Source organism: Propithecus coquereli, unplaced genomic scaffold, assembly GCF_000956105.1.
Source record: "Propithecus coquereli isolate 6110/MARCELLA unplaced genomic scaffold, Pcoq_1.0 Scaffold3, whole genome shotgun sequence".
Classification (NCBI taxonomy): Eukaryota; Metazoa; Chordata; class Mammalia; order Primates; family Indriidae; genus Propithecus; species Propithecus coquereli.
Genome location: NW_012148618.1, coordinates 262,065 through 289,691, shown reverse-complemented (window position 1 = coordinate 289,691; position 27,627 = coordinate 262,065). Strand labels below are relative to the sequence as shown.

Here is a 27,627-nt window from a genome sequence, read left to right as displayed (position 1 = left end):
AAGATGAGGCTAGGCCTTTGGTTAGGGTGGCTTCTCCAGCATGCCATTTTTTCTTTTTTTTTTTTACACAGGGTATCACTCTGTCCCCCAGGGCTAGAGTGCAGTGGTGTCATCATAGCTCACTGCAACCTCAAACTCCTAGGCTCAAGGGATCCTCTTGCCTCAGCCTCCTGAGTAGCTGGGACTACAGGTGTGCACCACCATGCCCGGCTAACTTTTCTATTTTTTGTAGAGACAGGGTCTCACTTAGGTTGGTCTCAAACTCCTGGCCTCAAGTGATCCTCCCACCTTGGCCTCCCAAAGTGTAGGATTATAGGCATGAACCACCACGCCTGGCCAGGGCAGCACATTTTGAGGCTCTCATGGGGTCAACCTCTCTCCACATCGACATCTCTCTAATTACATCATTTGACAATGAAATCTTGGAGGAAGCCCCCTGGGGTCAGTAGTTGATATCTACCTTCTTGGAACACTGGTCTTCAGACTCTTCTTGGTTCTCTCATCCTCCAGGTTGGTTTCAGCTCATATATCACTTCCCTACCATCCCGTCCTAAAGTCTCCTTCACTGGCGCCTGTCCCCTCCTCTAGTTAATCTCTTCACATCACCCTGTTGATTTCCATCACCATCACTGTCAAATCTGTGGCGGCTTTTTTTTATTTACTTATTTTAACTGACTTGTTTATGTCTATCCCACCCTCACTAGGAAGGTACGTTCAACGTGCACTTTCAGAACTGTGCCTGGTGTGTCAGGGGAGCTGAGAACCTGTCCAGTGAATAGTGTTGAAGAAAGGAGCAAAGTCTCCCCTAAACCCCTAAAGGTATCCTGCTCACAGGGTGTGTCCCATAGGTATGGCCAAAGGGCACCAGCCTGCCCCCCAGACTCCCAAGAAGCAGTCAGGGAAGGAGACAGCAGGGTTTATTGAGGTGCATGCCCACACCTGAGCCCAGCCCTCTCCTGCCTTCAGAGGGGAGGAGCAGCCTGATCTCTCCCCAATTGTCACGTTCTGCGCAGTCCATGTCCTGCCCTCACTCTCAGCTAATAGTGTGGTGCTGATGTTCCAGAGGGAAAGAGAGAGGCTCCGTGTAGCCCCAGGTTTCTGCCCCCCTGATTCTCTGGGCAGGCAAGCTTCCAGAGGTGGGTGGCAGTGCAGTAACTTCCACCCTAGGCTGGAGGAGAATAGTCAAACGCCTCCCTGCCCCAGAGGGCCTCCTGCCTGCCCCTGACAAAGCAGGGAATAATATTAAATATAAATAATTTATACAAAATGGCTTGTACAAAAAGCTGCGGGTTAGGGGGAGGAGATGCCTCTGTGAAAGGCTGAGATGACAGCAAGGGGTAGGAAAGGGGAAAGATACCGCCCCCTCTCCTAGTCCTTAAAACAGAACCCTCCAGCCACCCAAGGATTGGAGGGGGCTTTGGCAGGCAGGGGAGGGGCAGAAATGTCCCAAGGGCCCCTCAAGGGGCCAGGCTGGTGAGCAGGGTGGTGAACTTTAGGGCCTGACCCGCCAGTTCCACCACACACTGCACCATCTCTTGGGCCGCAGGGCCGGATGGGTAGCCCAGGGCGGCCCCCTTGACAGCCAGCACAGTGGCCCGCAATGTCTGGCCCAGTGCTGTACCTGCAGCCCCAACCTGTGCTCGCAAAGGGGCAGAGGCTGCCAGCCGGCCCAGTGTGTCCCCAACAAACACCAGTCGGTGAGCAGCCACCACCACCCTCTTGCCATGGGGTACGAAGAGGCGTGGGGGTTGGTTAGTCTGGGTGCTGGACATCAGGGCCGCCATGGCTGCCTGCAGCGCCGAGTAGTGGCTCTGGCACTGCCCTGCGTAGAAGTGCAGAAGCTGTAGATCTCCGGAGGACAGAAGCAAAGGCTCCCCTGGGGACAAGGTCTCCTGAGGAGCAAGAAGAGTGGTCAGTGGGAACATGCTCATCAATGCCACTTTCTTCCCTCACTTCTTCTCGCTTCCCTCCCTTCGTTCTTCCTTCCTTCCTTCCTTTCTTCCCAAGGGCAATCCCTTTAGCTCTTACCTTTGCCCATCAGAAAATTAGATTCTTAGAGAGAGGCAGTGAAGCATCCAGACTTAATGTCAGAGCTGGATTCAAATAACCTCAAGTCTCTGAACTTCTCTTTCCTTATCTCTAAAACAGGGAGTCTAGAACTATATTGCCCAATATAAATGTAATGCAAACCACATGTGAAATTTTAGAATTTTTAGTAGCCACATTAAGTAAAAAGAAATAGGTATAATATGTTTTATCTAATTCCAAATAGAAAATTTCTAATTTCAACATGTAATCAATATGAAAATTATTGAGTTTTTCTCCATACTAAGTCTGCAATATCCAGTGCACATTTTATATTTATAGCACATTTCAATTTGGTCTAGCCATATCTTGAGTGCTCCACCTGTGGCTAGTGGCTACTATATTGGATAGTGCAGTTCTAGTATGGACCTCATAAAGATGCAGTAAAGTTTTTTGATTTTGATTTTGATTTTTTAAGAGACAGGATCTTGCTCTGTCACCCAGGATGGAGTACAGCAGTGTGATCACAGTTCCTTGCATCCTCGAATTCCTGGGCTCAAGCAACCCTCTTGCCTCAGCCTCTCAAGTAGCTGGGACTACAGGTGTGTGCCACCAGACCTGGCTAATTTTTCCTTATTTTTTATACAGACAGTCTCGCCTGTGTTGCCCAGGTGGGTCTCAAACTCCTGGCCTCAAATAATCCTCATGTCTCAGCCTCCCAAAGTGCTAGGATTACAGGTGTGAGCTACTGCGCCCGGCTTGTGGTGAAGATTCAGATAATATATAGAAAGGGCTTAGCATAATGCGTTGCACACTGTAACCACTGCCTGAGTATTAACTATGATTATAATTAATATTCATGCATGCAGTGTGCCCAGCATAGCGTCTGGTATTTGGTAAACACCTGAGAGATGATGGCTATTGTGTTATGAACATTCTAGACAGGGTTGAGGAAACCACCTCACTTTCCTGAGGCCCAGAGAGATTAACTGATGGCTTCAGAGCCCCTGGCTTCTCAGTAGTAAGTAGAGCGCGGATTAGGAGCCAGGTATCTTAGGAACCTAGGAGTTCACAGTTGGAAGGAGCCTTAGAAGTCACCCAGCCCAGGTCTGACCCACAGCCCAGAAACTGCTTCCCTGGCTGCTCAGTTTTCTGACTCCTCTCCAACACATTCTTTCCCCTCTTTCTGAATTCCTAACATCCTCTTCCAAGTTCCAGCTCCTTCCTATTGAATTCTAACTCCTCTCTACTCTGACCCTGCTGCCAGTGAACTCTGACTGCATCCTAGTCTACTTTCCTCAATGGTTCAGTTAGGAATGCTCCTTTTCCCAGGTTCCTGTTCCTCCTGCCCCAGCCCCCTTCTCTAGGCCACCCCCACCAGGGTTACCTGCTGTGCCGGCAGCCCCTTCTCTGGGACTTCAGGATCCCCTGCAAAGGCCTTATCCAGGGGCCTAGATCCCTGAGCTTTATCCATGCCCTGCAGGAGGAGATCAGGTCTCAGAGCAGGGGTGGGGGGACAGGGCGGGGAGCCCTCTGTGGCCTTTCTGCCTGTCCCCAGTCCCCCTTCCTTCCCAAGGACACTCTTGCCATCAGACACTGCAGTCCCTTGACTCTAGGTCTGAGAGCTCTAGTGGCCCCCAGCTGGGTCTAGGGGTAGGAGTGTGGCACTGGTACAAGTGTTGTGGCCAAGTACTGGGGTTTCAGGCTGCAGGGTGGAGGGCCAGGGTAGGAAAAGGGGGAGAAGGTGCGGTGCAGGCTCTGTGTCTGTGCTCCAGGCTTCCACGCTCCTCCCCCAGTTCGCCTGGGGGCATTTCTGGTGGGGCTGCCCAGAGGAGCTTACCTTCAGGTGGACGTAGTCATACTCCTCGGCCACCGGAATGCCCTCATACTCATTATGGTGTCCTGCTGGATCGTCCTCCACTTCCCTGCTCTCTGGATCGCCCTCGACCTTAGGGCCCCCATAGCCAGGCAGGTGGGATGGCGGTGGGGGCAGAGGCCGGTCCTGGATGCTGCCCTTACGGCCCGGGGCAGGAGAGGGAGCTGGAGAAGGGCTGGGGGCCTCAGGGACAGGCAGGGCAGGCAGAGGGCGGCGGGACAAGCTCTCAGCTGACGGCAGCCGAGGCCTGTGTGGGCATGGGGGGCTTCTGGCCAGAAGTCGGGCCAAGGTGTCCAGGTCACTGGAGACTGAAGCTCCTGGGGGCTCTGGAGAAGGGGGAGCCTCCGGCCCCAGCAGGGGCACATCGTAGATACCCTCGTCAGTGCCCCCCCCTTCCCCATCTGCCAGCAGTTCCTCGGGCGCTTCATACAGGTTGAGGAGGGCTGATGCCCGTTTCAGGTTGGAGGGGGCAGCATAGAGGGGGGGCCCTGGTTCCCGGCCCCCTTCCCACTCCAGCTCTGGCTCCAGCTCTGCAGGTGGCTTCGGGGCCAGAGGCACATCGTAGGGAGCTTCATCCTCTCCAGGGGACTGTGGAGCAGCCCGGGACAGAGGATGGGAAAAGGAGGCGGGGCAGTCGTAGGGACCGCTGGATGGAACCCGGAGGGCAGTTGGGGGCACGTCGTAGACCTGGAGAGAGGAGTGAGTTACTCTTCACTCAGCAATGAACCCTGAGGGCTATCTGTCCCCACCCAACATACACACAAACTCTAGCCCTCACCTCCAAGACGTCTCCGGGGGCAGCCAACTGGGTCCCACTGCTTCTGGGGATCTTGTAGATGGGGTCAGGGGAGGGTGGGCAGGGTCCAGCCAGAGGTCCTGAGGCAGGACAGGGCCGAGCTGGGGGTGGCACCACATATACCTGGGGGATCAAGATAGGTGGGCGGGTCAGGAGGAGTAGGGACCAGTGAATTGATAATATCCGAGTGTGAGGAGCTTAGAGACCTTCCAAACCACCCTGTACTGAGAGGAAACAGCTCAGAAAGGGTTGGTAGACAGGCTTCACACAGCAGAGTCAGGGAAGAGCTGCGGCCTCAGGGCTCTCACTGCCCGACTCACTGCAGGCCCGCGGTGGGGTGATGGTAGGGAGGAATGGGGTTCTCCTGGCTTGGGGTTGGGGAGGCTTCCACTCTCACCTCCTGGTCCTCATTGCCGTGATCTGGGGCTGGATATGGTGAGCCAGGCTGGGCTGGAGGTGCTGGGGAGAGGCTGGACTTGGGTGCTGGGCCAGCAGGAAGGAGCTTCACTCTGTTGGCGGGCACAATGCCCTGCTGACCATGCAAGGAGCAGAGGCACCAGCCGTCCAGCCCACCAGCGCCCTCTCGCTGCAGTACCCGTAGAACATCCCCTCGGCGGAAGGACAGCTCCTGGGGGGACTCAGCAGTGTTGTCATACAGTGCCCGGGCCAGCTGGGCCTGGTGGGTGGGGTGGGAGTGGGGAGAAGTGTCTTCACACACATTATCAGTTCATGTCAGCCCTGCTCAAAACTCTTCAGAGCTCCTCATTTCCCTCAAGCTAAAAATCTGAGCTCCTGATGCAGCTCTTCCTGCCCCCATCTCCAGCTTCATCACCCATATTCTCCCTCTTCCTTTTTATTCCTCAAACTAGATAAGCTCTTTCCTGCCTCAGGGCCTTTGCACTTGCTGTGTCATTTACCCAATGTGCTCTTTTCCTGACTGGTCATTTTTCATTCTTCAGTTCTGCTTAAATGTCTCCTCCTCAGAGAGGCCTTTTCTTCACTATTCTCCCTGCTCCATTCTCTGTGTCTGTCTCCATCCATTGTTTCCTTCATAACACTTTATACTATTTATTTACTTTTTAATTATCTATTTCTTCCCGTATGCTGTAAGCCCTATGAGAACAGGAATTGCCATATTCCTAGCCCCTGCAATGAGGTCTGACTTGGAATCAGTCCTCAATACACATGTTGAATGAATTTCTTCCACAGCACACGAAGAAGTCCCGCTAAGGTCTCCCATACAATCTCCTTTACCTTCCCTCTGTTCCCTAGTCATTGTCCCTCATGAGCAAAAGGTTAGATTACGCAGCTGCAGAGACCCCTCATTTTGGGAGAGACTGGGAGAAGCCTAGTCCTGCAGAGCGCCCAGGCCTAGTAAGAAAGAAAACAGAAATGAAGCAATTGTTTTGATCTCAGGCTGAGCAAATAAGGTTCTACCAGAAGAGGCTGAGGTTACCATGGAAAAGAGAAAAGTGTACAGGCTCTAGCGTAGTGCGCATGGAGTGCGGTTGGCAGAGCAACCAAAAGCAAACATTTATCAGTCTGTTGCCAGTTCTGTCTGGTGGGGGCATCTAAGCTTTTTCCAATGAGGGCCACATGTTCAGGTAATAGAAAGTCACAGGTACCAAATGCAAACGGTATGTCTAGACACCATGCAAATCTTTGCATTAATCATTTCATCTCATTTAATTCTCAAAAACAGCTTATGAGGCAGAGGTCATCATTATCCCCATTTTGGAAAGAAAACTGGAGCAGAGAGGTTAGCGTTTGCCCAGTGACATACAGCTGGTACAGCTGGTAGAGCATAATTTGAACCCTAGGCTGTTTGATTCCAGAGATGCACTCCCTCAATTATTCACTCTATTGCCTCTCCTTAATCACAAATGTATGAATCTACTTTTTTTTTAAATTAGTAACAGTGGTTAAGTCGAGAGGGTCCACAACTCAAAGGTGGTGAGTCCAGCACATATGAAGGCTTCCTTATCCCCTTTGCTATAACGCTTCTCAGTGCTCTAGCTCCATGATGTCTTTTGGTAGAATCAGCTTAAAGCGCTTAAAATGTGAGATTATATTCAGCTTCAATTATGACTGTTAACTGATTGGGCCTGCTGGTACGGTCCCAGGCAGTGGCGGCTAACGTGCAGTGTTGGAGAGCAGCTAGTTGGGCTGCCGTAACCATGTGGGCTTACTAATTTCAGCAAAAAATCTCAAGCTAAAGATCTCAGGCAGGCTGCCATCGGCCTGGGGAGAAGGATGCCCTGCTCAGCCAGCAGGAGCTCACGTTCCTCTTGGCTGATGTTTCCCTCTGGTGGTGAGGCTGTCCAGGCCGGGTGACTTTAACAACAGACTTCTCCTCTTGCCTGAGTCCAAACTCATCAAACCATTTTCTGATTATATTTTGGCTTTTAAAGGATATTGTTCCACACAAAGAAAATATGCTAACCAGAGGACATAAATTTCTGGTTAGCACCCCATTTTTCTAATTGTAAATTATAAATCAGTGTTTTGTATCTAGCCAGGGGGATAAAAGCACAGTTGTAGAGGCAGAAAGACCTGGGGTTGAGTCCTAGCTCTGTCTCTTTTTAGCTGGGGGTCTATGGGCAGATCATTAACCTTTCTGAGCCTCAATTTCCTCCTCTGTAGAATTCCCAATCCATATCCAAATATCCATTTTCAGATAATAACAGTACTATCCTCACAAGGTTGTTGTGAAGGCTGGATGAGACAATTGCATCAAAAAACCATGACAAAGCTTAGCACAGGGCCAGGTGTACTAAAGGCTCAATAAATAATAGCTGTTATTAGGATCTCATGAGCTCTATTAACATAAACACCCCTCCCCCCAATAAAAAGGGAAGATCTAGCTATGGGACTATGAAACTGACCAGGTGGCTTCTGGGCCAGCATCTCTGTCAGACTACCCCAGAGGTGCTCCACCTCCGGAGGACCTCCCTCTTTCCCAGCTCTGAGCTAGGGTCTTCTGGGCACCACAGATTGAGGAACTAAAAGGAATTTGGTCTCAGGAGCCAAAATCAAACCCATCCTCAAGGGGTATGGGAGGATGTTGGGTGGCTCTGTGCTTCTCTTCCCAGTCTCACAATTCTCTTTCCCAGAGTCCCCACTCAGAGGGAGCCAGAAACCAGGTGGCAAGTTCACTTTCCCTAGAGATCCCAGGCAGGACCTCAGGAAGGGTGGAAAAGGGACGGAGCTGCCTGGATTCCGACGGCACAGGGTGCAGGACAGAAAGCAGAGGTGGGGCTGTTCAGCGCTCCTCCCTGTGTTAGGTTTGAATTCTGGCCAATGGGGCCAAACCTCTGGGCCCTGCAATTGCAAGAACCCAGGCCAGAGTTGCTGATCGACTGATTGATGATGGGTGTGGCCACCCCTGCTACCCCTCCTCAGGGGCCCAGCTGGCTTGTGAGGGAGTGGCTGGCTTAATGGGGGTGGCAGGGGGCCACAGTGCTCTCTGGGAGGCCTCCTCCCACAGTCCCGTCATGCCAGCTGTCTCCTCCCTTTGTCCCCAATCCCCGGAAAGTGGCCTGAGGCTGGCTGACATCACCTTCCCTCCTCCCTCTATTTTCTCTTTCTCCCAGCCAGATCTCCCTCCTTTGATCTGTTTCCCCCTTTCCTACATCCCTTCTCTAGAAATGGGCCTCCTGGAGTCCTTGGGCCTCTCCCACTTTCCTTGAGCCACTTGGTCCTTTCAGCCCCCTCCCTACCTTTTACTTGCCTCCCAATCACAAGCCCCTGCCAGCCACTAGCGGCCATCTGTTCCCGCCCAGAGAAGAGCAGACAGCACTCGGGCTACACTTGCCCCCTCCCCTCCACCCAGACGCAGACTCTAGAAAGAAAAGGGAGACTGGGGAGGGGGAGAGGAAGGGGAGGAGGGGCAAACCCAGAACCAGAAGCCGCAGGGGCCGAGGAGTGAGAGGGAGAAGGGAAACAAAAGTGAGAAGGGACCAACGAGAGACAAAGAGAGGGCAGAAATAAGTGACAGGAGTGCAAGGCAGGCTGTGGAGGTTTCTGCTCGGCAGGTTCCTCTCCTTGGTGGACTCACCGACGTGGCAATGGCCATGGCCTTGGGCTCCCGCGCAGCCTGCTTCAGGCTAGGCTCGCTTTTGCTGACTTCAGTGGTGGCTGCCCTGAACCATGGTCCGCGGCCTCCAGGCGAGGAGGCCGCCCCCGGCTGTGGCGCCTGAGTCGTGGCCTCCGCCAAGGTTGGAGGAGGAGAAAGAAAACCCACAAAACTTCCCAAATGGGAGGCAGCTTGGCCAGGCAGGAGGAGGAGCGGGGCGGGCCGGGGCGTCGCTGCGGGACCTCATCCAAGGGCGAGCGCTCTGTACCGTCCCCGCGGCCTCCCGGGGGCCGCCGGGTTGGCCAGCCCCCCGGAGCTGCTTTGCCCCAGGCCGCGGAGGCCCCCCGGACCCGCACAGGCCGAAAGCTCCCTCCCGGGGCCGGGGCGGGCGAGCAGGCGGGAGTTGTGGTTGCGCTCGACGTCTCTCCAGGCGGTTCCGGAGAGCCCCGAGGGCTGGGAGAAGCCGCCCGGGCGGTTGGGCTGGACTAGCGAGTTTAGGGGCCAACCCTCCCCACCTGCCGACCGCGCCGGAGCGCGGTGCTCCCAGGGCTGTGGTCGCGGCGGCCCGGAGCGCTGCAGCGGGACCCGCCGGGAGGGAGGAAGAGCGAGAACTGAGACGTTTGTCCCTCGTCAAACTTGCCCAAGTTGGCGAAAGGGGGCCAGGCTGGTACCAAAGGCCTCCGAGAGCGTGGCCGTTGGGCTGGGTTGCCCGAGTGACTGCTTCTGCTGGGACACTCGCACCCGAGGCGGCTTCTAACGCACTCTCAGCACGCCCCGGGGGTCTGAGGACGCCGCGACGGCGCCTCGCCTGGGGCTGCCAGGCCTGCAGCAACCCGCACGCAGGCACGACTCGAAGAGGCGGGACGGGCTTCCCACCGCGCTGCCCGCGCCCAGGCGGCAGAGGGGCCCAGCCCCCTTCCAGCCCTCGGCTCGAGGGAGCAGGGCCACGAGCTCCCGCTCCCACCCTCGGCCCCCTGGCAGCCGGCGCCGGCCCCGCCGCCCCCGCTCCCACGCAGCCTTGGCCGGGCCCCTGCGCCCCAGAGCTTGGGGCAGTTCCCAGGTGTCTCTGGGAACGAAGAGAAAGGCCACAAAGCAAAAGGAGCAAAGAGAAGGCGAAGGAGTAGCAGGGGCCAGGGTCCCGAGGGCTCGCCGGGGTTAGGGGTGGGGACACTGAGAGGGCTGGGAAGGCCCCGGGAGTCGCGCCTGGCCCCCAGAGTCGCCCCCTCGCTCGCGGCTGCCCTTCCTTCCCTTTCCCGGGCTCCGGGCTCCCTCTCAGTGCAGCTCCTTCCTCCTCCCCTCGGGCCCTCTCTCCCGCGCGGGTCTCAGTCCTGGGGATTAAGAGAAAGGAGGGAGGGGAAAAGGGAGGGGAAGGGAAGGGGCGGAGGAGAAAGGAGGACGATCTTTCCAAAGGTGGGTGTAGAGTTTCAGCTCGCGACCCTCTAGGCCCAACCGCAGGTCCCCTCCCGGCCCCTCTCCCGGGCGCCTTCTTCCTGCGGACTTCGCTGCAGCCCCTCGCGGTGGTCTGGTCCGCTCCCTCCCGGGAGCTTTCCTCTCCCCGCCACGCCCCCGCTCTCCCCCGCCGGCCCGCGCCTCCCTTTCATTAGCCCCACATCTGTCTTTCCCTTGGGAGGGAGCGCGCTCCTTCCGCCTTGCTGGGGTCCTTAGCGAAGCCTCTCCGCGCCTTGTTGCTGCCTGTGCAGGGGTGGCAGGGTTAGGCGGGCTGTTCTTGTGGGGGGAAGACCGGGAGCTTGGCGCCGGACTTGAGATTCTGGCCCTGGCGAGAGAACCTGAAGCCTGAGCGTCTGGCCCCAGAACTGCAGGCGGGCGGTTGTGCGGCCTCTTACTCCCTGCTAGCCTGGGCCTGTCGGCCTCCGCAGCCTGGCTCACTTCTGCGGCTATGGGGAGCAGAACTGGGAACCGCAGGCACAAAAGGGTAGAACTCTTTCAGGAGCTGGGATCTGGCCCCTCAGGAGTTTCAGCTGAAAGGACTGGGCTCTTAGGCCCCACACCTCCTCTGTCCTATATTACTCCTTAGTGTGTGCTGCCTCCCTCCAGCCACCCCCCTTCCCTGGACCTTCCTTTTGGGGCACACATCAGGGCCTCTCAGGCTTGAGGGAAGCCTGCTGCCTTCCATTTTTGAGCTTCCTGGTCTTTAAAAAGCAAGATGCCAAGCAGGATTGAAAAGCTGTAGTATATTTTTAATGTTTACATTTAACAAATTAACACTTCAAACACATGAAATGGAGAATGATTCTATGCATAACCTCATTTGCAGATAAGATCAGAAGTCTAATTTAAGGCTCTTTGTGAACCTGAGGCCTTGGACTGATTCCCGCCTCCCCCGCCCACACATCCTGGCATCTCTTAGAACAGAGAGTGGGGCAGGGGTATCTGCCCCAGCTGCTTCCACACCCTGTTGCCTGGGCACCTATGAAGAACGCTCTGCAGAGGGGAGGGGTGGAGCCTATGGGTTGGAATAGGGAGAGATTCTAGGGTGAAGACGGGGATGAATGGTGTTGGCTCTGGGCTTGGCTGTCAGTGGAGTGCAGATCTGGGCACGGGGCTGGGAATCCTGAACAGACTCAGACTGCACTAGACTGGTAGAGGAACTTTTAAATTTCCAGGTACATCTGAAAGAAGAGCTCCCCCTTCCCAGCTCCAGTGTAGTCAGAGGTGGGCACTAGGGAAGACTTTCCAGCCCCCTCCAGACCTCAGACCTGGGGGCCCTGGCTGCCTGGCACACAGACATTCAAATAGGGGAGTGACTTTGTATGATCTCTGCCCAGGGGACTGCCAAGAAAAATTGGGACCCCAAGTTAAAGGTGAGTAGGAAACCCTGTCCCCAAAGATGAATGCTGTGACTGGCACAAGGAAAAACAGATGGAGGTCAGAAAATGTTAAGCAGAAAAGAAACTGCTAGGACCAAACAAGATGGTGGCTTGGGAGATGGGCAGCTGGGCTTACTGCCTGGGGAAATAAATTTTAGATGAGGGACAGCAGAGTACAAACCAGCTAGGAAGTAAGACTGTGCTTCTGGAATGCCCAGGCATGGAATGGAGCCAGCCAGACGCGGGAGTGAGTACTGGTTTATTAGCTGCGTGATCTTAGCCCAGTTACATAACATCTCTGAGTCTCAGTTCCTCATCTCTAACAGTGACTTTGATGAGGAGTAAATGCGTATAGAATGCCTAGCACAATACTCTTCTTCCATGGTTTTTCCTCTTTACCTTGGCTCCCTCTAGCTTATGCTTTCATTTATTTTTACTTTTATTTTTTTGAGACAGAGTCTCGCTCTGTCACCCAGGTTAAAATGCAGTGGCATCATCATAGCTCACAGCAACCTCAAACTCCTGGGTTCAAGCGATTCTTCTTGCTCAGCCTTGTGAGTAGCTGGGATGACAGGCATGCATCGCTATGCCTGGCTAATTTATCTTATTTATTTATTTAATTTTTAAAAGATTTCAGCATATCACGGGGGTACAAATGTTTAGGTTACATATATTGCCTTTGCCCCACCCAAGTCAGAGCTTCAAGTGCGTCCATCCCCCAGACGGTGCGCACCACCCCATTAGGTGTGTATGTACCCATCCCCTCCACCCCCCTCCCATCTGCCTGATACCCGATGAATGTTACTACTATATGTGCACATAAGTGTTGATAGTTAATACCAATTTGATGGTGAGTACATGTGGTGCTTGTTCTTCCATTCCTGTGATACTTCACTTAGTAGAATAGGCTCCAGCTCTACCTTTTTGTTGTAGAGAAGGGGTCTTGTTCTTCCTCAGGCTGTCTCGAACTCCTGACCTCAAGTGATCCTCCCACCTTGGCCTCCCAGAGCGCTAGGATTACAGGCATGAGTCACTGCCCAGCCAAACTTATGCTTTCCTGAAAGCTGAAAGTGTTGTTTGTTGAGGGCAAGAGAAGCTTTTCCCCTGAACTTATACCCTCATCTCTGTCCTCTCCTTCACAAACAGAAGTTTAAGGTAATTCTAACTTGTCCAGGGAAAGCTCTAGGCTATAGGTAGGGTTGGAGAAAATCCTGGGTGGGCGGCAGCCTCAGACGGCCAGGCTCTCAAGGTTTGCCCTTGCCATATTCAGGGAGTGGAAAGGAAGGAGCCCCTCCATCTGGCTTCCCGGGTCCCAGTCTTTTCTCTAATTCTTTCCCCTTCCCTGCAGGATCCCACCAGCTGGTCTCTTCCTCACCCCACCTTGAAACTTCCTAGACCTCTTCTTGTTTCTCCTGCTACCCAAAACTTCTGTGTGCTCACTAATTCTTCAGTCCTATCTTTGGACCCAAAGCATCCAGAATACCTGGGTTCTAATCCTGGTTCCAACACTAGCTAGTGACCTTGGCAAGCTATGTGACCTCTTGGGGCTTCTGGCTCCTGGTTTATAAAGTGGGGGTAATAAAGGAACCTATAGCATCGGCTTGTTGTGAGGAGTAAGAGCGTCCTGAGAACAGTGTCTGGCCTGTGATGTATACATGTTGGACAAAAGCAACTATTATTGTTGTTGTTTGGTGCCAGCCCTGGGCACCAGAATGTCAAGGACATGGAGCCTGCCTTTGAGAAACTCAGATCATGTAATTCATGCTTGAATCCAGTCAGTACCTTCCCACTGACCTTGGAATAAAATCCAAATGTTCCACCGTAGCCTGTAAGACCCTGTGTGATCTGGTCCCTGCCCACCTTTTCCACCTCATCTCATCCCACTCCCCCTTATCCCTTGCTTTCCAACCGTACCCTTGTCTTTTCTGTTTCTCAAATATGCCATGCTCTTTCCCACCTCTAGGGCTCTGCATGTCCTGTCCCCTCTGCCTAGACCACTCTTCCCCCAGACCCTTATCATCATGTCAAATACTGCGTCCTCAGAAAGGTCTTCCCTGGCCCACCACATTAAACCCTCCCCCTAATCCTGGAACTTCCTGCCTCCCCTATCTCATAACGCTGTTTTGTTTTCTTCATAGCACTTATTATTATCAGAAATTATCTTGTTTCCTTGTTTATCATCTGTCTCCTCCAAAAATGTAAGCTTCATGAGGCTTACCTTATCCAGTTTGTCCTCCTCTGCATTCCTAGCATTCACAATAGGACCTGGCATATAGTAGGTGCTCAACAAACATATGAGCGAATGAATGAACAGGGGCAGCCATGACTATAGGACAAAGCTGAGTAAGCCAAAGGCTCTCCGTGGGGAGACACCAGCCCTGGGCTGAGTATAGGGGGTTGCTGGGCTGTTTGTCCTGCTAACTCTGATTCTTCCTGTGTCTCCCAGGCCAGAAGGGGCTCTCCCTGAGGGCATGCTCCTGAGCCTAAGCATTTTTGTAGCTAAACCATTATCACCTACCAATCAGAATATGGGAGCAATGTTCTGGAGGCCTCCATCTGTACCAGGTGTTCATCCTTTAGGTGCTGGATCATAGGGATGTGTGGTAGGAGGGTGTCCCAAAGCTTAGAACAGCCATCTACTTAAGAGCAGATGCAGAAGTATTTCAACATTTTTTTTTTTTGAGACAGAGTCTCACTGTGTTGCCCGGGCTAGAGTGCCGTGGCGTCAGCCTAGCTCACAGCAACCTCAAACTCCTGGGCTCAAGTAATCCTTCTGCCTCAGCCTCCCGAGTAGCTGGGACTACAGGCATGTGCCACCACGCCTGGCCAATTTTTTATATGTATATTTTTAGTTGTCCAGCTAATTTCTTTCTATTTTTTTAGTAGAGACGGGGTCTTGCTCTTGCTCAGGCTGGTCTCGAACTCCTGAGCTCAAACGATCTGCCCGCCTCAGCCTCCCAGAGTGCTAGGATTACAGGTGTGAGCCACCGCGCCCGGCCTCAACATTTTAACATCAGTGCCCCAGCCTCACATAAGGTGAGTGCAGGTGAGCTTCAGTAGACCCTGCTGAGGCCTGTGGATCCAGCACTATTTCAGGAGCTAAGGTCCAGAGCAGCTATTTGGCACCTTTGTGGCCATCCAGGCCAATGTTCCCCCGACGCACCCTGCCCCCTGGCCCAAACACACGTTTCTAAAAATGAGGAGGGAGGACCCAAGGTCAAGCAAGAGCTGGTCACTGGCAAGGCCAAGACTTTAATCTAGCAAGTGAGGACTTGAATATCCTTCCGAGAAAGGGCAGGACAGCCATATTCTAATTTCCTTCCAGCCCTAACAGCCTTTCCAAACCAAAGTGGCAGGTGTATTCCATCACATCTTCCCTGCCCTTTCCTGGTAGGTGCTGACCTCTTTTCTCAGGGGCTCAGAGGTAGGAATCCCAGCACGCCCTCTTTGGCTGCCAGATCAGGCCCAGGCAGATGGGGACATGTTGGGAGGGGACCCTTGATGTGAGGGGTGTGTGAACTTTCCTTTGCTCCTGCCTCCTGCATTTTCCCCATTGCCACCCCCATATCCCCACACCTCCTGGGGTTCCCTGGAAGCTGAGATGACTCAGGGATTCCAAAACTAGTCACCCCAAGAGGAAAACCCTCTGGAAAATGTTTATCATGACAGGGAGTCACCCTAAGGAGTCCCACAGAGCTGCTACCGAGATAAGGGCAGTGGCTGAGCAAATGGGTGTGGAGTGGGGGCACGTGGCTCAGAGCACAGGTTCTCGGGTCAGGCCCAGGCATCACAGTGTGGGTAGAGCCAACCCTGCGGGAGACTGTGTTTGGGGGACATTCCTTCTGCCTCAGGGTGATACCCCAAAGGCCTCTCCTGAAGGGCCATGTCCCTGGTAGCCTAGCTGTGTCCTCTGTGCAGTGTCAGCAAGTAAAACAAGTAGCTGGAATCATTTCTAGCTCCTCTGAGCACCCCCACCTGGACAGTGGCCAGGATAGGACCTCTGGGCTAAGGTTTACTCCCTTCTTAGCCCTGCAGTTCTCCTTGGTGTGGGGAGACCCATAGGCATCCAGTTTTTCTAAAGCAGCACTGTCCCCTAAGAGCCTGTCTTGGGGTTAGGGGTTGCTCAGGAACACCAGAAGCCACCCAGAGGCCATGTGCCAGACCAAAGGCCAGGGAACAGGAAGCTGGAGAGTGAATCCCAGGTAGCAGGGCTGAATGCCTAAGTGGGCACGAATACCCTGTGGCCTTGGGCAGGTGCAGGTGAGACCTGTTCCAGCCCAAGCCCAGGTGAGTAGGAAAGCACCCCCTGTGGGGGCTCCCCTTCCATTCATAGCCAACTGGGGATGGGCATAGTGTGGCATCTCTGTACCAGGAGCTTAGATTTGGAGTTGGTCAGGGCTGGAACGGAAAGCCAGCTTAGCCTCTTTTTAACCGTGTGACCTTGGGCAGGTTACTAAGTTTCTTCATTGGTAATATGGGGATAATAGCTTCCATGTCATGGTTTTATTGTAAGGATAAAATGAGATGAAGAATGTCCAGGGCCTACCACCATGTCTGGCACAGGTGAATGCACAGGAGCTGAGGCCGGCGGTAACTGGAAGGGGGAGGATGTCTGGGAGCAAGGGGGTAGAGGGGGGGCAGTGGCAGTGGGGTGATGATACTGGCCTTATTGCTCTTCCCAAGTGCTCTGCTCTCCCAGACACCATTCTCCTAACCACCACCGCCCCAAGCCCCCGTGGTTTCAGGCCTCCTAAGACTCATCAGAGCAGCTTCTCCCAATTCTCCAGAATGGCCTCTGACGTCCTCACTCTTCTCCTTTGGGGCTGCTTTGCCTTAAAGCATTTCAAATTTGAAGGAGTACCTGTTGCTCTACAGTTTAAGTTATTCTTGGCTCCCTTTGTTTATTTCCTGAGTCCTTGGTTACTACAGGAGTATTTTCTAAGGGAAAGCACATGCAAATCAGGAAGCATCATTCTAGAGACAAGCGGGGGCATGAGGGGAGTGCTAGGCCGGGAGGAAGAGAAAGGCCGGAGGGGTGTGAGCTCTGGCCTGCTCTCAGCACTGTGCCCACAAGCAGGCTGGCCGACCTGTGTCTTCCAGGTCAGGCCCAGCTCCAGGCCTCTCTGGGGCACGCATATTCCCTCCTGGCTGACAGTGGCCCATGTTGCTGGGAGTGCTGGGACTGAATGGATTCACCCATGGCATGAGAGCAGCAGCTATGTCTGCCATGGGCCATGTCCCCAAGGCCCTGTGAGTGGGGGTGGGGGTAGGTTTGTCCCTGGAACTGAGACCTCCCCTGGGTCTTAGGCGAGGCTGTTAAGGTGTCCTTCCTCTTCCTTGCTTCACCTTCTCATTTGTGCAATGGGAACAGTCACCCACAGCTTCTTCCATCAGACCTTGCCCATCCAGCCAACAAGCTCATGGAACCAGGGCCTTCCTGGCAGTCCTGTGGGGTTAGGCCTGCCTCCCTATCCCAAGGAGGAGGTCAGGGAGAGCATGGGGATGGGGCTGGGGGCAGCGACTGGAGAGGGTGAGGGGAAGTGGGAGAGTGGGGAAGGGACAATGGGGAAGAAGTCACAGATGATGGGCGTCATGGGAGTTGGGGTCATTGAAGTTGGGGAAGAGGTCAGAGAACAAAAGGGGATGGAGGTCAAAGGAGACCAAGGGGGAGGGAAGTGCTCACCAAGGTGGGTGATCAGGAGGACATCTGAGAAGAAGGGGAATCGTGGAGACCAGACCCTGGGTGGGAGCAGCAGAGATCATGGAAGGCGAGGCCTCCAGGCCAGAAGACATTGCCTAATTTTGAGTACCAAACCAGCCAGGGAAATTCCCATAATGGCAGTTCACAAGAACACAGAATAGCGGAATGCTATTGCTTTGACCCCACACTGGAAAAGTTCAAAGAGCAAAATTTATCCAATCAGCTACCAGGCTTATAATGATGCTCAGTGCATTTTAAGCAGCTTTTGGAAATACTTTCAGGGTTTTTCGTTTTTTTATTTCAGAATATTATGGGGTACAAATGTTTAGATTACATATATTGCCTTTGCCCCGCCCAAGTCAAAGCTACAAGTGTTTCCATCCGCCAAACAGTGCACACTGCACCCATTAAGTGTGAATATACCCATCCTCTCTTCCCACCCCCCACCTGCCCGACACCCAATGAATGTTACTTCCATATGTGCACATAAGTGTTTATCAATTAGTACCAATTTGGTGGTCAGTACTTTCAGTTTTGTTTTTTGTTTTTCTTAAATCTCAAGTCACTCCCTCCAAAAGATAGTGGAAATAAATTTGAATAAACAAAACAGGTTAGCTGAAAATAAAACCAGGACTCCTAACCTGCTCCAGTCAGCCTGCTTCCAGAAGGCCTGCTGGTTGGTTCCATACCTGTGGCTGAGTGAGCATCGGCATGTACCAGGTGACTGCACAAAGCGTGGGCAGAGCAGAGCGCCTGCTGAGAGGGAAAGGAGCAGAGATGTTGCTGAGGGCGGAGGGAGGCCAGGCTCTCGGGTTTGGGGCTGGGAGCCAGGTAGAGCTAGAAACCAGCATCTCAGAAAGCAGCTGGGGCAGGGTTCGTGTGGGAACGGGACCTGGATTAGGTGGGAGCAGGTCTCTCAATGGCCTTTTCCTACAGGTGGCTGCATTCTTGGCAATGGTCATGGGAACCCACACTCTCGGTTCCCATGAAGGACTCCAGAAGGACTGCAGCCATCGGCCCAGCTGCTGCCCCAGGAAGGGGCAGGACTCCACTGAGGAATGGCTGAAGTGGAACACTGTGCTCATGCCTCCCCCAGAACCAGCTAGCCTCACCCCCCACCCAGAATCCTGCAGGTCCAGCAAAGATGGACCCCTCAACAGCAGGGCCATCTCCCCCTGGAGATACGAGTGAGTCTGCTGTCCCCTCCCGAATGCCTGCAGGAGCTCCCCTATGTGTGCTGGTCAGGGTGTGTGTGAGGGACCAGGGAGTTCCATCCAATTCCAGCCTCCCTTCTGTTTTTGATCTCAGAGAGGCCATAAATATTTGGGAGTTAGACAAGGCCTGGATTTGAGTCCTAGTTCTGACTCTCATTGGATGACCTTGAGCCAATTACTCAAGTTTTTGAAGATTCAGCTTTCTTTTTTTGTCATCTGTAAAACTACATAATACCCCATAGGCTAATGTGCAGATCAAGCGATGTATTGTATGTAAAAGTCCATACTTATGTGGGTTCTCTTCTTTTCTTTTTTTAAAATCCCTATAATGGCCCATCCTTTTCTAACAAAAACATCAGAGAATAACGAATAATGATACAAGCATGAAGCATCCCAATATCAAGTGGTCTTGCCCTGGGCCATGAATGGGTTACAAGTATTCTAAGGAGTAAAACCCTCAATTCTAGGGCCTTAGGGATCTCAAGCATTTTTCTTCTGTCCTGTTGTTCTCACCAGGTGTCTGCATTCCCACTCCCCATAAGTCTTAGCCTTGGCTTTGGGGATGGAGAAGTTCAGTGGAGCAGGGAGGGTGTCTGCTTTAAATGAGTTTAGATCTAGGGTGGACACTACGGGTCACAATGCTCTGGAGTGGTCCAAGAAGGCTGACTGGTTCCTGGGCCAAATCCAATGGTGCGGGAACCTTTTAGGGAGATGGTTGACTCAGCTTTGATCCAGACCCCTCATTGGGAGGCTATGAACCCCTGACAGCCACTCAGCTGGGCTTCCCCAAAGTGTGTTCTGTGCAACCTGCATCCCACAAGCTGCTCCTCAGGCAAAGTGACGATGTAAAGTAAGTTTGAGAAAGGCGGCTGCAGCCCTACTCCTTGGAGATTCAGAATGCCTTCCATACATAACAGTCTGCAAGAAGTCTGTAGAAAAGAAACTGTTAAACTGAGTGTTTCCCAAACTCATTTGACCACCCAACCCCTTTCTTGCAGGGAATTTATTAGGGAACCCACTTTGGGAAATACTGTGCTAGCTGAACTCCAGCTTGCCAGGGCTTGTCTATATGCAGAATGGTTCTATAACCTGGGGGCTATTTCCTGCTAGACTACTGCAGTTCCAGATCTTTGGAAAGTTTACTTTTCAGAGGTTTTCGGGTCTTTTTCTTTTTTCTTTTGGCCATGTCATCCTTTCAGAATAAGTAATCTTCTGTGCACTCTTATAATTTATTTGTTAAAAAAAATTTTTTTTTAGAACATAGAGACGGGGTTCTCACTATGTTGTGATCTTTCTGCCAGGGCGTTCCAAGGTGCTGGGATTACAGGTGTGAGCCAGCGCGCCTGGCCTCCCATGCACTCTTAAGTGTGCTTATGACATGTACTTGGACAACATCTGGAAGGATGTGCAGGAAATGGTTGCTGATGGCTCCCTCTGGGGAGTGGAACTGGTGGGGAGAGACTGTTCGTTTTCACTTTATACTCTTTTATACTTAGGTGTCAGAGTAGTTTTTACTTTTGCAAAATAATAATAATGATAGTAAAACCATCTACACTTGATAATTACAACAAGAAACCTCATGCTAGAGCCCGGTGTCTGTATCAGACAGAAGCACTGCTGGTCTGCTGGAGGCTAAGACAGGAGCGTATTCCTCTTCCCTGCCTTCCTAAGGGTCTCAGGTTCAGTTGGAAAGTCACTCTTCTGCCCCCTACCCTCATTTACAGTTGGGGAAAATAAATCCAGAGGTGGGGAGGCAATTTGTTCAAAGTTACACAGCAAGGGGCTGCCAGAGGTGAGACAAGAAGCCAGGCCCTGCAGCCTTCCTCTGGCATCCCCACCCCACCCACCCGGCCCTCTCTGCTTCTGGCCCATCCCTGCAGGGCCTGATAAGTGCCACCTCCACAGGTTGGACAGGGACTTGAACCGGTTCCCCCAGGACCTGTACCACGCCCGTTGCCTGTGCCCACACTGCGTCAGCCTCCAGACGGGCTCCCACATGGATCCCCTGGGCAACTCGGAGCTGCTGTACCACAACCAGACCGTCTTCTACCGGCGGCCGTGCCGTGGCGAGCAGGAGGCCCACAGCGGCTACTGCCTGGAGCGCAGGCTCTACCGTGTCTCCTTGGCTTGCGTGTGTGTGCGGCCCCGTGTGATGGCCTAGTGGCGCCAGCCTGAGGCTGGTCCCCTGTCGGGAAGACGGGAGCCAGGTGTACCACCACCTGCCCCGGTGAGCCAGGACACTCAAATACTCGGCCCCTGCAAAGCGCCACCTGGAGCAGCTGGATCCTGAACAGGATGGGGGGCTTTGGAGGCAACCGCACTTTCACATTTTTTGGAAGCACTTTTTAAAGGGAGCAGCTGCTGCTTAGGACTGCTGGAAGCTGGTGTCTTGGCATTTCCTCTCAGGGAAGGTCTTCAAAGCCCTGCCCGTTTCTTGAGGCCACCACTCCTATATCTTTGCCTCCCTCTGCCCTGGCCCAGCACAAGCACTTTCTTGATATTTTCCCTTTGCCAGTGGAGAGCCCTTCATTTTATTCGTCCATTCATTTGTTTGGTCATTCATCAGACACTCAGCAAGCATCTACTTTGGGCACATTCTGGTGTAGTTACTAGTCTTTTGACATGGATAATTCCAAGGAAGAAGCTGTCATTGAACATGGAGTGATTTATCCAAATAAATATCTGTATTTAAAAACGCCTAACCTGTCCCTGGCATCCATGGTGCCGGAACATCTTGTGGTCTCCCAGACTGTCCTTTCTGCTCCCCACCATCAGTCCTCACCTTCTGCCCACCCTGCCAGCTCTCTCTGCCCTCCGGAGTTTCCACTGCGCCTCCCATTCCCTCCCTTCTCTGGCTCCCTGGCCCACCCAGAACACTAGGATGGGGGCCAGGCCAGCTCCTGGCATGCTGGAGAGACAGAGGCCCATTGAGGCACTGCTGCAGGCACACAGCGCCCCCTTGTCCCCCCAACAATCCGCCTTTGTCCTCTGGTCCTGGCTGCTGCAGCTTGGTCCTGGGGGTGCTGCCTGGGCCAGGCTCCAGCTCCCATCCTCCCCAAAAGGAAAGGGGAGAAAGGACTGGCCAAGGAAGAGGGTTAAGGTTAGCAGGGACATAAACTCCTTCAGGCTTAGGTCCCTGGGGACTCCCAGTCCTGCCCCAGTTCCTTAGCTCACCTCCCAGCTCCTCCTGGTTTCTGTTCGGACCTCCTCCTCCTCCTCCTCAGCCTTTCCCCCTTCCTTCTCCCCTTCTACAGACCGGGTTGGGCTCCGAGTGAGGGGAGGGGTTAGCCCCTCCTCCCCCCTTCCCCACCCCACGTGCCTCCTAGGGGGCTGAGCAGAGGCAGCAGAGGGCTCTGGGCAGCTGGGTGAAGGCCGTCCCCAGCAGCTGCCTTCTCTGGGCCACAGGCAGGCCTCCCTGCTTCACTTTCAGGTTTCCTGAAGTGCCCTCTTGCTCCTGTCTGCTTCCCCATCCTGCCAGGTTTCTGTTTCCCTTCCTGGGCTGGTGGCGGTGGGGGGGCTGTGTGGTGAGCCCCACGGAGATGCTCAGTGCTTGGGATCGACGGAACCGGCCCCCTGAGGAGGGGGCAGCTGCAGAGCTCCGGGGCTTCGCTGTGGACAAGACCTTCCTCTCCTCCCTCAAAGGCATCCTGCTGGAAACCGAGCTGGTAACAGCTGCCTCCCCGACCTGGTGCTTCCGTCTCCTGTCCCTGGCTCACCTCTCAGCTGTCCCCCTCCCCAGGCTTTCCGGACACCTCTCCTGCCCCCAGCTGCCCCTTCCGTGTCTCCTGTTCTGCCTTCTTGTTGCTGCCTCTCCATCCGGAGGCAATTAAGGCAGATTTCAGCTGCAGCAGGAAGGACTGAGGTTAGACAGAAGGACAGCTTTCTGGGACACTGAGGGAGTGTGTGACATAGGGATGGGACAGGGGTAACACCAGCCTGTCTTTCCCTGGCCTCTAAGATGGCCACTTTTTGCCATGTCCAAGAAGTCCAACTATCGAAAAGGGCAGAATTCCTGCCCTTAATCTGTTGCCTGCTGCCCATGGACATCTATTCTCAGGAAAGGATCTTCCCCTGGTTACTTAGCAAGAGCACAGTGCAAAGTCAGGGCCTCTGCATATATGCCATCCTATATCCCAGAGCTGAAGCGACCCCGAGTCCCCTGGGCAGCACCTGCCTTCTGAGCCTTTTCTCTGGGTGTGGAGTCAAAGCTCTGATCCTTGTCAGAGGAGTTTTAGGCATCTGGGTGTGGGAAGCATTATGGACAGGGGGTGCCTCCTGGGGACAGGGCCCTGTGGCCAGGGGCTGGCGTTCACATTGTACTCTGTGCTCCTGGGGGGCGCCATTGAATAGTGCCTCCCGCAGCCGTGAAGCTTGCCCAGACTGCTGGGGTTGCTGGGATGCCTGGGGGCCACAGTGGCAGGCTGGGGACTGCCCTTGATGGTCAAATACCCTGCAATGGTGGCTCCTGACACCAGGGATGGGGAGACGGGCCAGAGCTCTTCCTTCCCGTCTCTAAGGGCAGGTGGTGGGTGCCAGTCTGGGGGAGATCTCAAGGAGGGGAAGGCAAAGGGCTGGCACGTGCCTGTGTCCCTTCCCTGGCAAGCTCCACATGCTTGGTCCTGCAGGCCCTGACCTTCATCATCTTCATCTGCTTCACGGCCTCTATCTCTGCCTACATGGCCGCAGCACTGCTGGAGTTCTTGATCACGCTCGCCTTCCTCTTCCTCTACGCCACCCAGTACTACCAGCGCTTCGACCGGCTTAACTGGCCCTGTCTGGTGAGGAACCCTGACTCCCAGCCTGCTTTGGTTCCTTCCTTCTTCTCTGGTCTGAGTTTTCCTTTCCTCTCCCAGCTTCCCTCAGTTTCCACACCCAGCTGGGCTTTGCCCCAGATTGATTTCACAGCTATGGGGTTACTGACAACGGGGAGGACACATCCCTTAGATTGGCTCCCCCAACTCACCAAAGGTGCAGCCCCAGCCCCAGCCCCGGCCTGGGCATCCTCACTGGTATGCTCCAGCCTCTGCCCCTGGGCTCCAGCCACTGTGCCTGCTCAGCCCATCCCAGCCCCTGGCTTCTTGTCCTGGTTGTCCTTGATTTATCTCCTTCCGTTCCCTGGGTGGCAGTATGAACTCGCTCTCTCTCAAAAGTGCTTTCTGTTGTGTCCAGGGGTATCTTCCCATAGGGGTTCAGAATGCGTGAGGGTCAGGCCGCTGACTAGCCTGCAAGACCTCAGGGTGATGCATCCCTGCCTTCTGAGGTCCCTTTAACCCTGCATCCCTGACCCCCAGGACTTCCTCCGCTGTGTCAGCGCCATCATCATCTTCCTGGTGGTCTCCTTTGCAGCCGTGACCTCCCGGGATGGAGCTGCCATTGCTGCTTTTGTGAGTTCAGCCCTGCAGGGCTCTTCAGCCCCTCAGGACCTCTGGTTGTGCACACTTGCACATTGTGTCAACAGCCAAAGCCAGGGCCCGGGCTTTGGTCGCGTCTCACCCATACCACTCACCTCCCTCTCCCTTAATCCAATGGCCCAGTAGCCTCTGTTGTGCCATCCCCACTCCTACTCCCACAGGTTTTTGGCATCATCCTAGTTTCAGTGTTTGCCTATGATGCCTTCAAGATCTACCGGACTGAGATGGTGCCCAGGGCCACCCAGGGTGAGTGCCTGTGCTCTGAGGAGAGGAGATGCCCCTGCCCCGCCCCCCACTAGCTAACCCATCCTGACATGGCTTCCCTGCCTCGCTCCATCTTCACAGGGGACCAGCAGTGACTCTGGGCTACCTGTCTCCCAGGCCCAGACAGAAAAAGGGGACTGTGGAGCCCAGACACATCTTGGGATTCACTAGTCCCCCCAACCACCGTCCCCCACCCAGGCCTACAGAGATGTCTGACCTGAGAAGTCACTGGGGACTTGTCTGTGGAGCCTGGTGCTCTGGGATCTGCCTCCTGCTGAAGCTCTGGCCAGACGAGGGGGACTTATGGGATAGGGGGAGAAAGCTGGGCCCCTAAGTCATGCCCAGATTAAAAGATTCAAATCCTACTGGTGAGCCTTTTTCTTCTCCAGAAATTAGGCAGATCAGGATGCCAAGGAGTATTCAGGAAAATGTTGCTGGAGCAGGTCATGGGCTCTCTCTGGGACCGGGTCTGTGCAATGAGGAGGTGGGAGCTAGCCTGAAGAAGTGGAAGGCACCCTCCAACACAAAACTTCCACGCTACAACACTGTGCGCGAGGCTGCTGTGTGGTGTGCCTGGGCACCTGGAGTTTTGTGTCTGAGAAGGCACGAGCCTTGTTGATGTGAGCTCCTACCCGCCATACTTGGTCACACAGGTTAGGGGGCTGGAGGAGAGGTGCTCGCCCGGGCCGTGTGTAGAGCTCCCCCTTGTGGGGAGGACGTGGCCTGCAGGTTGCAGGGAGAGCAGCCAGGCGCCCTGGCTCACGCCTGTAATCCCACTACCTTGGGAGGCCGAGGCTGGAGGTTTGCTTGAGACCAGAAGCTCAAGACCAAAATGCTAACTCTGGAAAAGCTCTTAGATATCAGCTGGCTCAATGCCATGAGGCCCAGCCAGGGGAAGTGACCCCATTATTTGCGACAGAGCTAGGGCTAGAATCCAGCTCTCCTGACACCTGATCAGGTGTTCTGGATACTGTAGTGAGTGCCCTCATAACTCAGAAAAAATTGGCCAGCCTCATCAGCAGCTCCCTCCACTGGAGGATGCACCTTCCCGGTTTGCCAGCTCCTCGGCACACATATCCTGAGGGCCTCCCGTGCACAGACCCTGTGCTGGGTGCCAGGGATTCAGAGGTGACAGCTGGGCCTGTCCTCGAGCACTCACAAACTGGAAGAGAGAGAAGCTGGTGAAGGGCTCTCCACGATGAATGCTATGGGAGGGCTCAGCCCCAAAGGAGTTTGGAGCAGGCACTGCTGCAGCCTGGGCATCAGCCCTATGGGGCCCACGACAGTCCAGTGCAGCCAGGACACCCTGCCCAGCCTGAGTAGCCCAGCCTTGCCTGACTCAGTGGCTCCATCCAAGCTGACCTGCTGTCTCCTCTCTCTAATGCGGACGTGCTCCTGCCCTGAAACACCATCCTTCTTCTTCGGGGGTGCTCCTCCCCGTGGCAGGCCCCAGCTCCCAAGTCCTGCCTGAAGCCTAGGTCTGGAACTCTGGTGGTGGTGCTCTGCTGCCCTTGGTGGTGGGTACTCCTCTCTTGGTCCGACTTTTCCTGCCTCCTGCTTCCTGTCCTCCTGTCCTTGTGTCCTGGCCCCCCATCAGGGCTGGAAGCCTTTCCTGGGCTGGAACCAGCCAGATTTTTTGTTTCTCTGATGTCCACTCACAGTTTTCAGGGCCTTAGGCACAATCCATTCTTAAGATTAGTTGCGACTGACATTGGGCAGTGGGGTGGTCAAGGCTTGGGGAGTCAGGGAGATGGGGTGTCAGGTGAAGGGATGAGCCTGGCTGCAAGGCCCAGTGGGGAGTGGGATCAGACCAGAATGGGGTCAGGACCAGGCCTGTCCCCTGAGCAGCTGTGTGTCCTGGGCCAGACCGTCCCTGGTAGGAGCTCAGAGAGAGCAGAGATGCAGTGTGTGGTGTGTACCTGTACACACACCTGTGCTTGTCTGCAAGTGTGAGAGCCAAAATGGAAGAGCAATGCCCAAGGTTGGTCCTCACCGCATGCTGGTTTGGGCTCAGTGTCAGCTGGCCCCAGAGTCTGCCCTCATAGTAAGGGGCTGACCCACAGAGGCTGGGGTCAGACCCCTGGGGATGACAGGGAGGTGAGATCTCTCCCACCTCCTTTCCCCATACGCCCGTCCCCAGCCAGCTCCAAGCCCCTCCTGGCATCAGTGGGAAATTCGTTTTAGAAAGAGTGGGTGTCCAAGGACACCTTTAACCTCTGCAGCCTGAGAGGTGGGAGGGTGGCATCAGTTTTAGCACCAAAATTCTACCTCCCATGATGTAGAACTGGCTCACCATTTTAGTGCCTTGTTTTCCCCACTTTTGAAATTTCTCCCCCTCCTCCCTTGTGTGGTCGACTGAGCAGAACTGGGATTCATGGCTGTGTCACCTCAGGCAGGACCTCTCACTTCCCTGGGCCTTGGTTTTCCTTCTCTACAGATGTCGGATGCCCCAGCTGCTGCAGCTCCGACACAGGCGCTGGGGCCTCCCTCCTCTCGGGCCACCAACACCCCTGGCCCAGGATGGACAGCTGACAGGAAGGACAGAGGGGCTCAGGCAGAGGCTGGCACTCATATTTATTATATATTAGCAAGGATGAGGTTCCGGAGGTGGCGTCACTCCTCGTCGTGCATTTTTTGCTGAGAAGGGAATAAGAGGTGTGAGGGGCAGCTGGCAAGAAGGAGCAAGAGTGTGGGGAGGAATCCCAAGGGTGACTAGGGAGATGCCCTTGGTGGGAGAGGTTAGGGTTCTGGGGATCTTGGGGTCCCATGTTAGGGGTGCTTGTGGCTTAGGAGGTGGGCCTGGGGCTTTCTGCAGAGGGGGATGTTTTGAGCAGGAGGGTGGATTTCCTGCTTACGGGTGCTGTGAGACCCTCAGGGCTGTCCACATATAGAACAAGGAGTGCCCACCCTGAGGGGCATTCATGCCAGGGGGCGTGCTGCCATGGGGGTGACCAGTGAAGCCCAGGGGGAGGGACCCACCTTGGTGCCGATATCGCGGCTCTTGGCCCGCAGCTTGTTGACCTGGGACTCGGCGATGTCCGCGCGCTCCTCCGCCTCATCCAGCTCGTGCTGCACCTTGCGGAACTTGGACAGGTTGGTGTTGGCCTGCTCCTCCTGCGGGGTGGGAGGATGGGAGAGTGAGGGGAGAGGGGCTGTCAGGGTGGGGTCCGGCTCTCTGTCTCTGAGCCACTTGCTCCTCACCGTGTTCCTGTGACAGCCTTCCCAAGGGCAGCCTGCACCTGGCACCCTCCTCAAACTTATCCAGCACTCGGAATCCTTCCTGGCCATCTACTGCCAAGATGAATCCCATGTTGCCTGGTCTGGGCCCCCTCAGAATCCAGTCTCACTGCACCTGCGCCACCATGACTCAGGGACTCCCGACCCCGGGTTCCTGTGCAGGTGTGCTCGTCAACACCTCATGTCCACCCAGATGTTTT

At 54.5% G+C, this 27,627-nt stretch overlaps 4 protein-coding genes across 7 annotated transcripts in view; 2 read left to right on the top strand and 2 right to left on the bottom strand.

The window, feature by feature from the left end:
* Positions 1-637: 637 nt before the first annotated feature.
* Positions 638-9,398, bottom strand: EFS (embryonal Fyn-associated substrate). Of its 3 annotated transcripts, none has more exons than XM_012649210.1 (6): positions 8,755-9,398; positions 5,095-5,373; positions 4,680-4,820; positions 3,866-4,588; positions 3,413-3,502; positions 638-1,892 (listed from the first exon to the last, which is right to left on the bottom strand). In XM_012649210.1, the coding sequence occupies exons 1-6, from the start codon at positions 8,770-8,772 to the stop codon at positions 1,458-1,460; spliced, it is 1,686 nt and encodes a 561-aa protein (XP_012504664.1). In that variant the 5' UTR covers positions 8,773-9,398; the 3' UTR covers positions 638-1,457. The 3 variants fall into 3 exon arrangements, with proteins under 3 accessions (XP_012504664.1, XP_012504665.1, XP_012504666.1); XM_012649212.1 differs by lacking the exon at positions 5,095-5,373 and having other exon boundaries at positions 1,120-1,892; positions 3,866-4,243; positions 4,472-4,588; positions 8,755-8,957; XM_012649211.1 differs by lacking the exon at positions 5,095-5,373 and having other exon boundaries at positions 906-1,892.
* Positions 9,399-18,012: 8,614 nt separating this feature from the next.
* On the top strand, positions 18,013-20,676 carry IL25 (interleukin 25). The gene is made up of 3 exons (XM_012649069.1): positions 18,013-18,021; positions 18,238-18,488; positions 20,421-20,676. The coding sequence occupies exons 1-3, from the start codon at positions 18,013-18,015 to the stop codon at positions 20,674-20,676; spliced, it is 516 nt and encodes a 171-aa protein (XP_012504523.1).
* A 1,185-nt stretch (positions 20,677-21,861) lies between these two features.
* CMTM5 (CKLF-like MARVEL transmembrane domain containing 5) lies at positions 21,862-24,555 on the top strand. Of its 2 annotated transcripts, XM_012649239.1 has the most exons (5): positions 21,862-22,180; positions 23,141-23,293; positions 23,807-23,899; positions 24,088-24,172; positions 24,272-24,555. In XM_012649239.1, the coding sequence occupies exons 1-5, from the start codon at positions 22,055-22,057 to the stop codon at positions 24,283-24,285; spliced, it is 471 nt and encodes a 156-aa protein (XP_012504693.1). In that variant the 5' UTR covers positions 21,862-22,054; the 3' UTR covers positions 24,286-24,555. The 2 variants fall into 2 exon arrangements, with proteins under 2 accessions (XP_012504693.1, XP_012504694.1); XM_012649240.1 differs by lacking the exon at positions 23,807-23,899 and having other exon boundaries at positions 21,873-22,180; positions 24,272-24,285.
* A 2,199-nt stretch (positions 24,556-26,754) lies between these two features.
* The window catches only part of LOC105814149 (myosin-6-like), a 27,136-nt gene continuing 26,263 nt past the window's right edge, over positions 26,755-27,627 (bottom strand). Inside the window, exons 34-35 of the mRNA XM_012649068.1 lie at positions 27,170-27,304; positions 26,755-26,827 (exon numbers count right to left, since the gene is read on the bottom strand). Coding sequence (XP_012504522.1) covers positions 26,804-26,827; positions 27,170-27,304 — 159 coding nt within the window. The 3' untranslated portion in view covers positions 26,755-26,803. The remainder of the gene's footprint in view (positions 26,828-27,169; positions 27,305-27,627) is intronic.

What these genes read in the sequence shown, in the direction of transcription:
- EFS (XM_012649210.1), bottom strand. An exon ending in ACGGCAATGAGGACCAGGAG is followed by an intron (nt 4,821 to 5,094) that starts GTGAGAGTGGAA and finishes TTGATCCCCCAG; the next exon opens with GTATATGTGGTGCCACCCCC. An exon ending in ATGACTACGTCCACCTGAAG is followed by an intron (nt 3,503 to 3,865) that starts GTAAGCTCCTCT and finishes CTCCTCCTGCAG; the next exon opens with GGCATGGATAAAGCTCAGGG.
- IL25 (XM_012649069.1), top strand. An exon ending in ATCTCCCCCTGGAGATACGA is followed by an intron (nt 18,489 to 20,420) that starts GTGAGTCTGCTG and finishes CCACCTCCACAG; the next exon opens with GTTGGACAGGGACTTGAACC.
- CMTM5 (XM_012649239.1), top strand. Translation starts at nt 22,055, where the DNA reads ATGCTCAGTGCTTGGGATCGACGGAACCGGCCCCCTGAGGAGGGGGCA. An exon ending in TCCTGCTGGAAACCGAGCTG is followed by an intron (nt 22,181 to 23,140) that starts GTAACAGCTGCC and finishes TTGGTCCTGCAG; the next exon opens with GCCCTGACCTTCATCATCTT. An exon ending in GAGCTGCCATTGCTGCTTTT is followed by an intron (nt 23,900 to 24,087) that starts GTGAGTTCAGCC and finishes CTACTCCCACAG; the next exon opens with GTTTTTGGCATCATCCTAGT.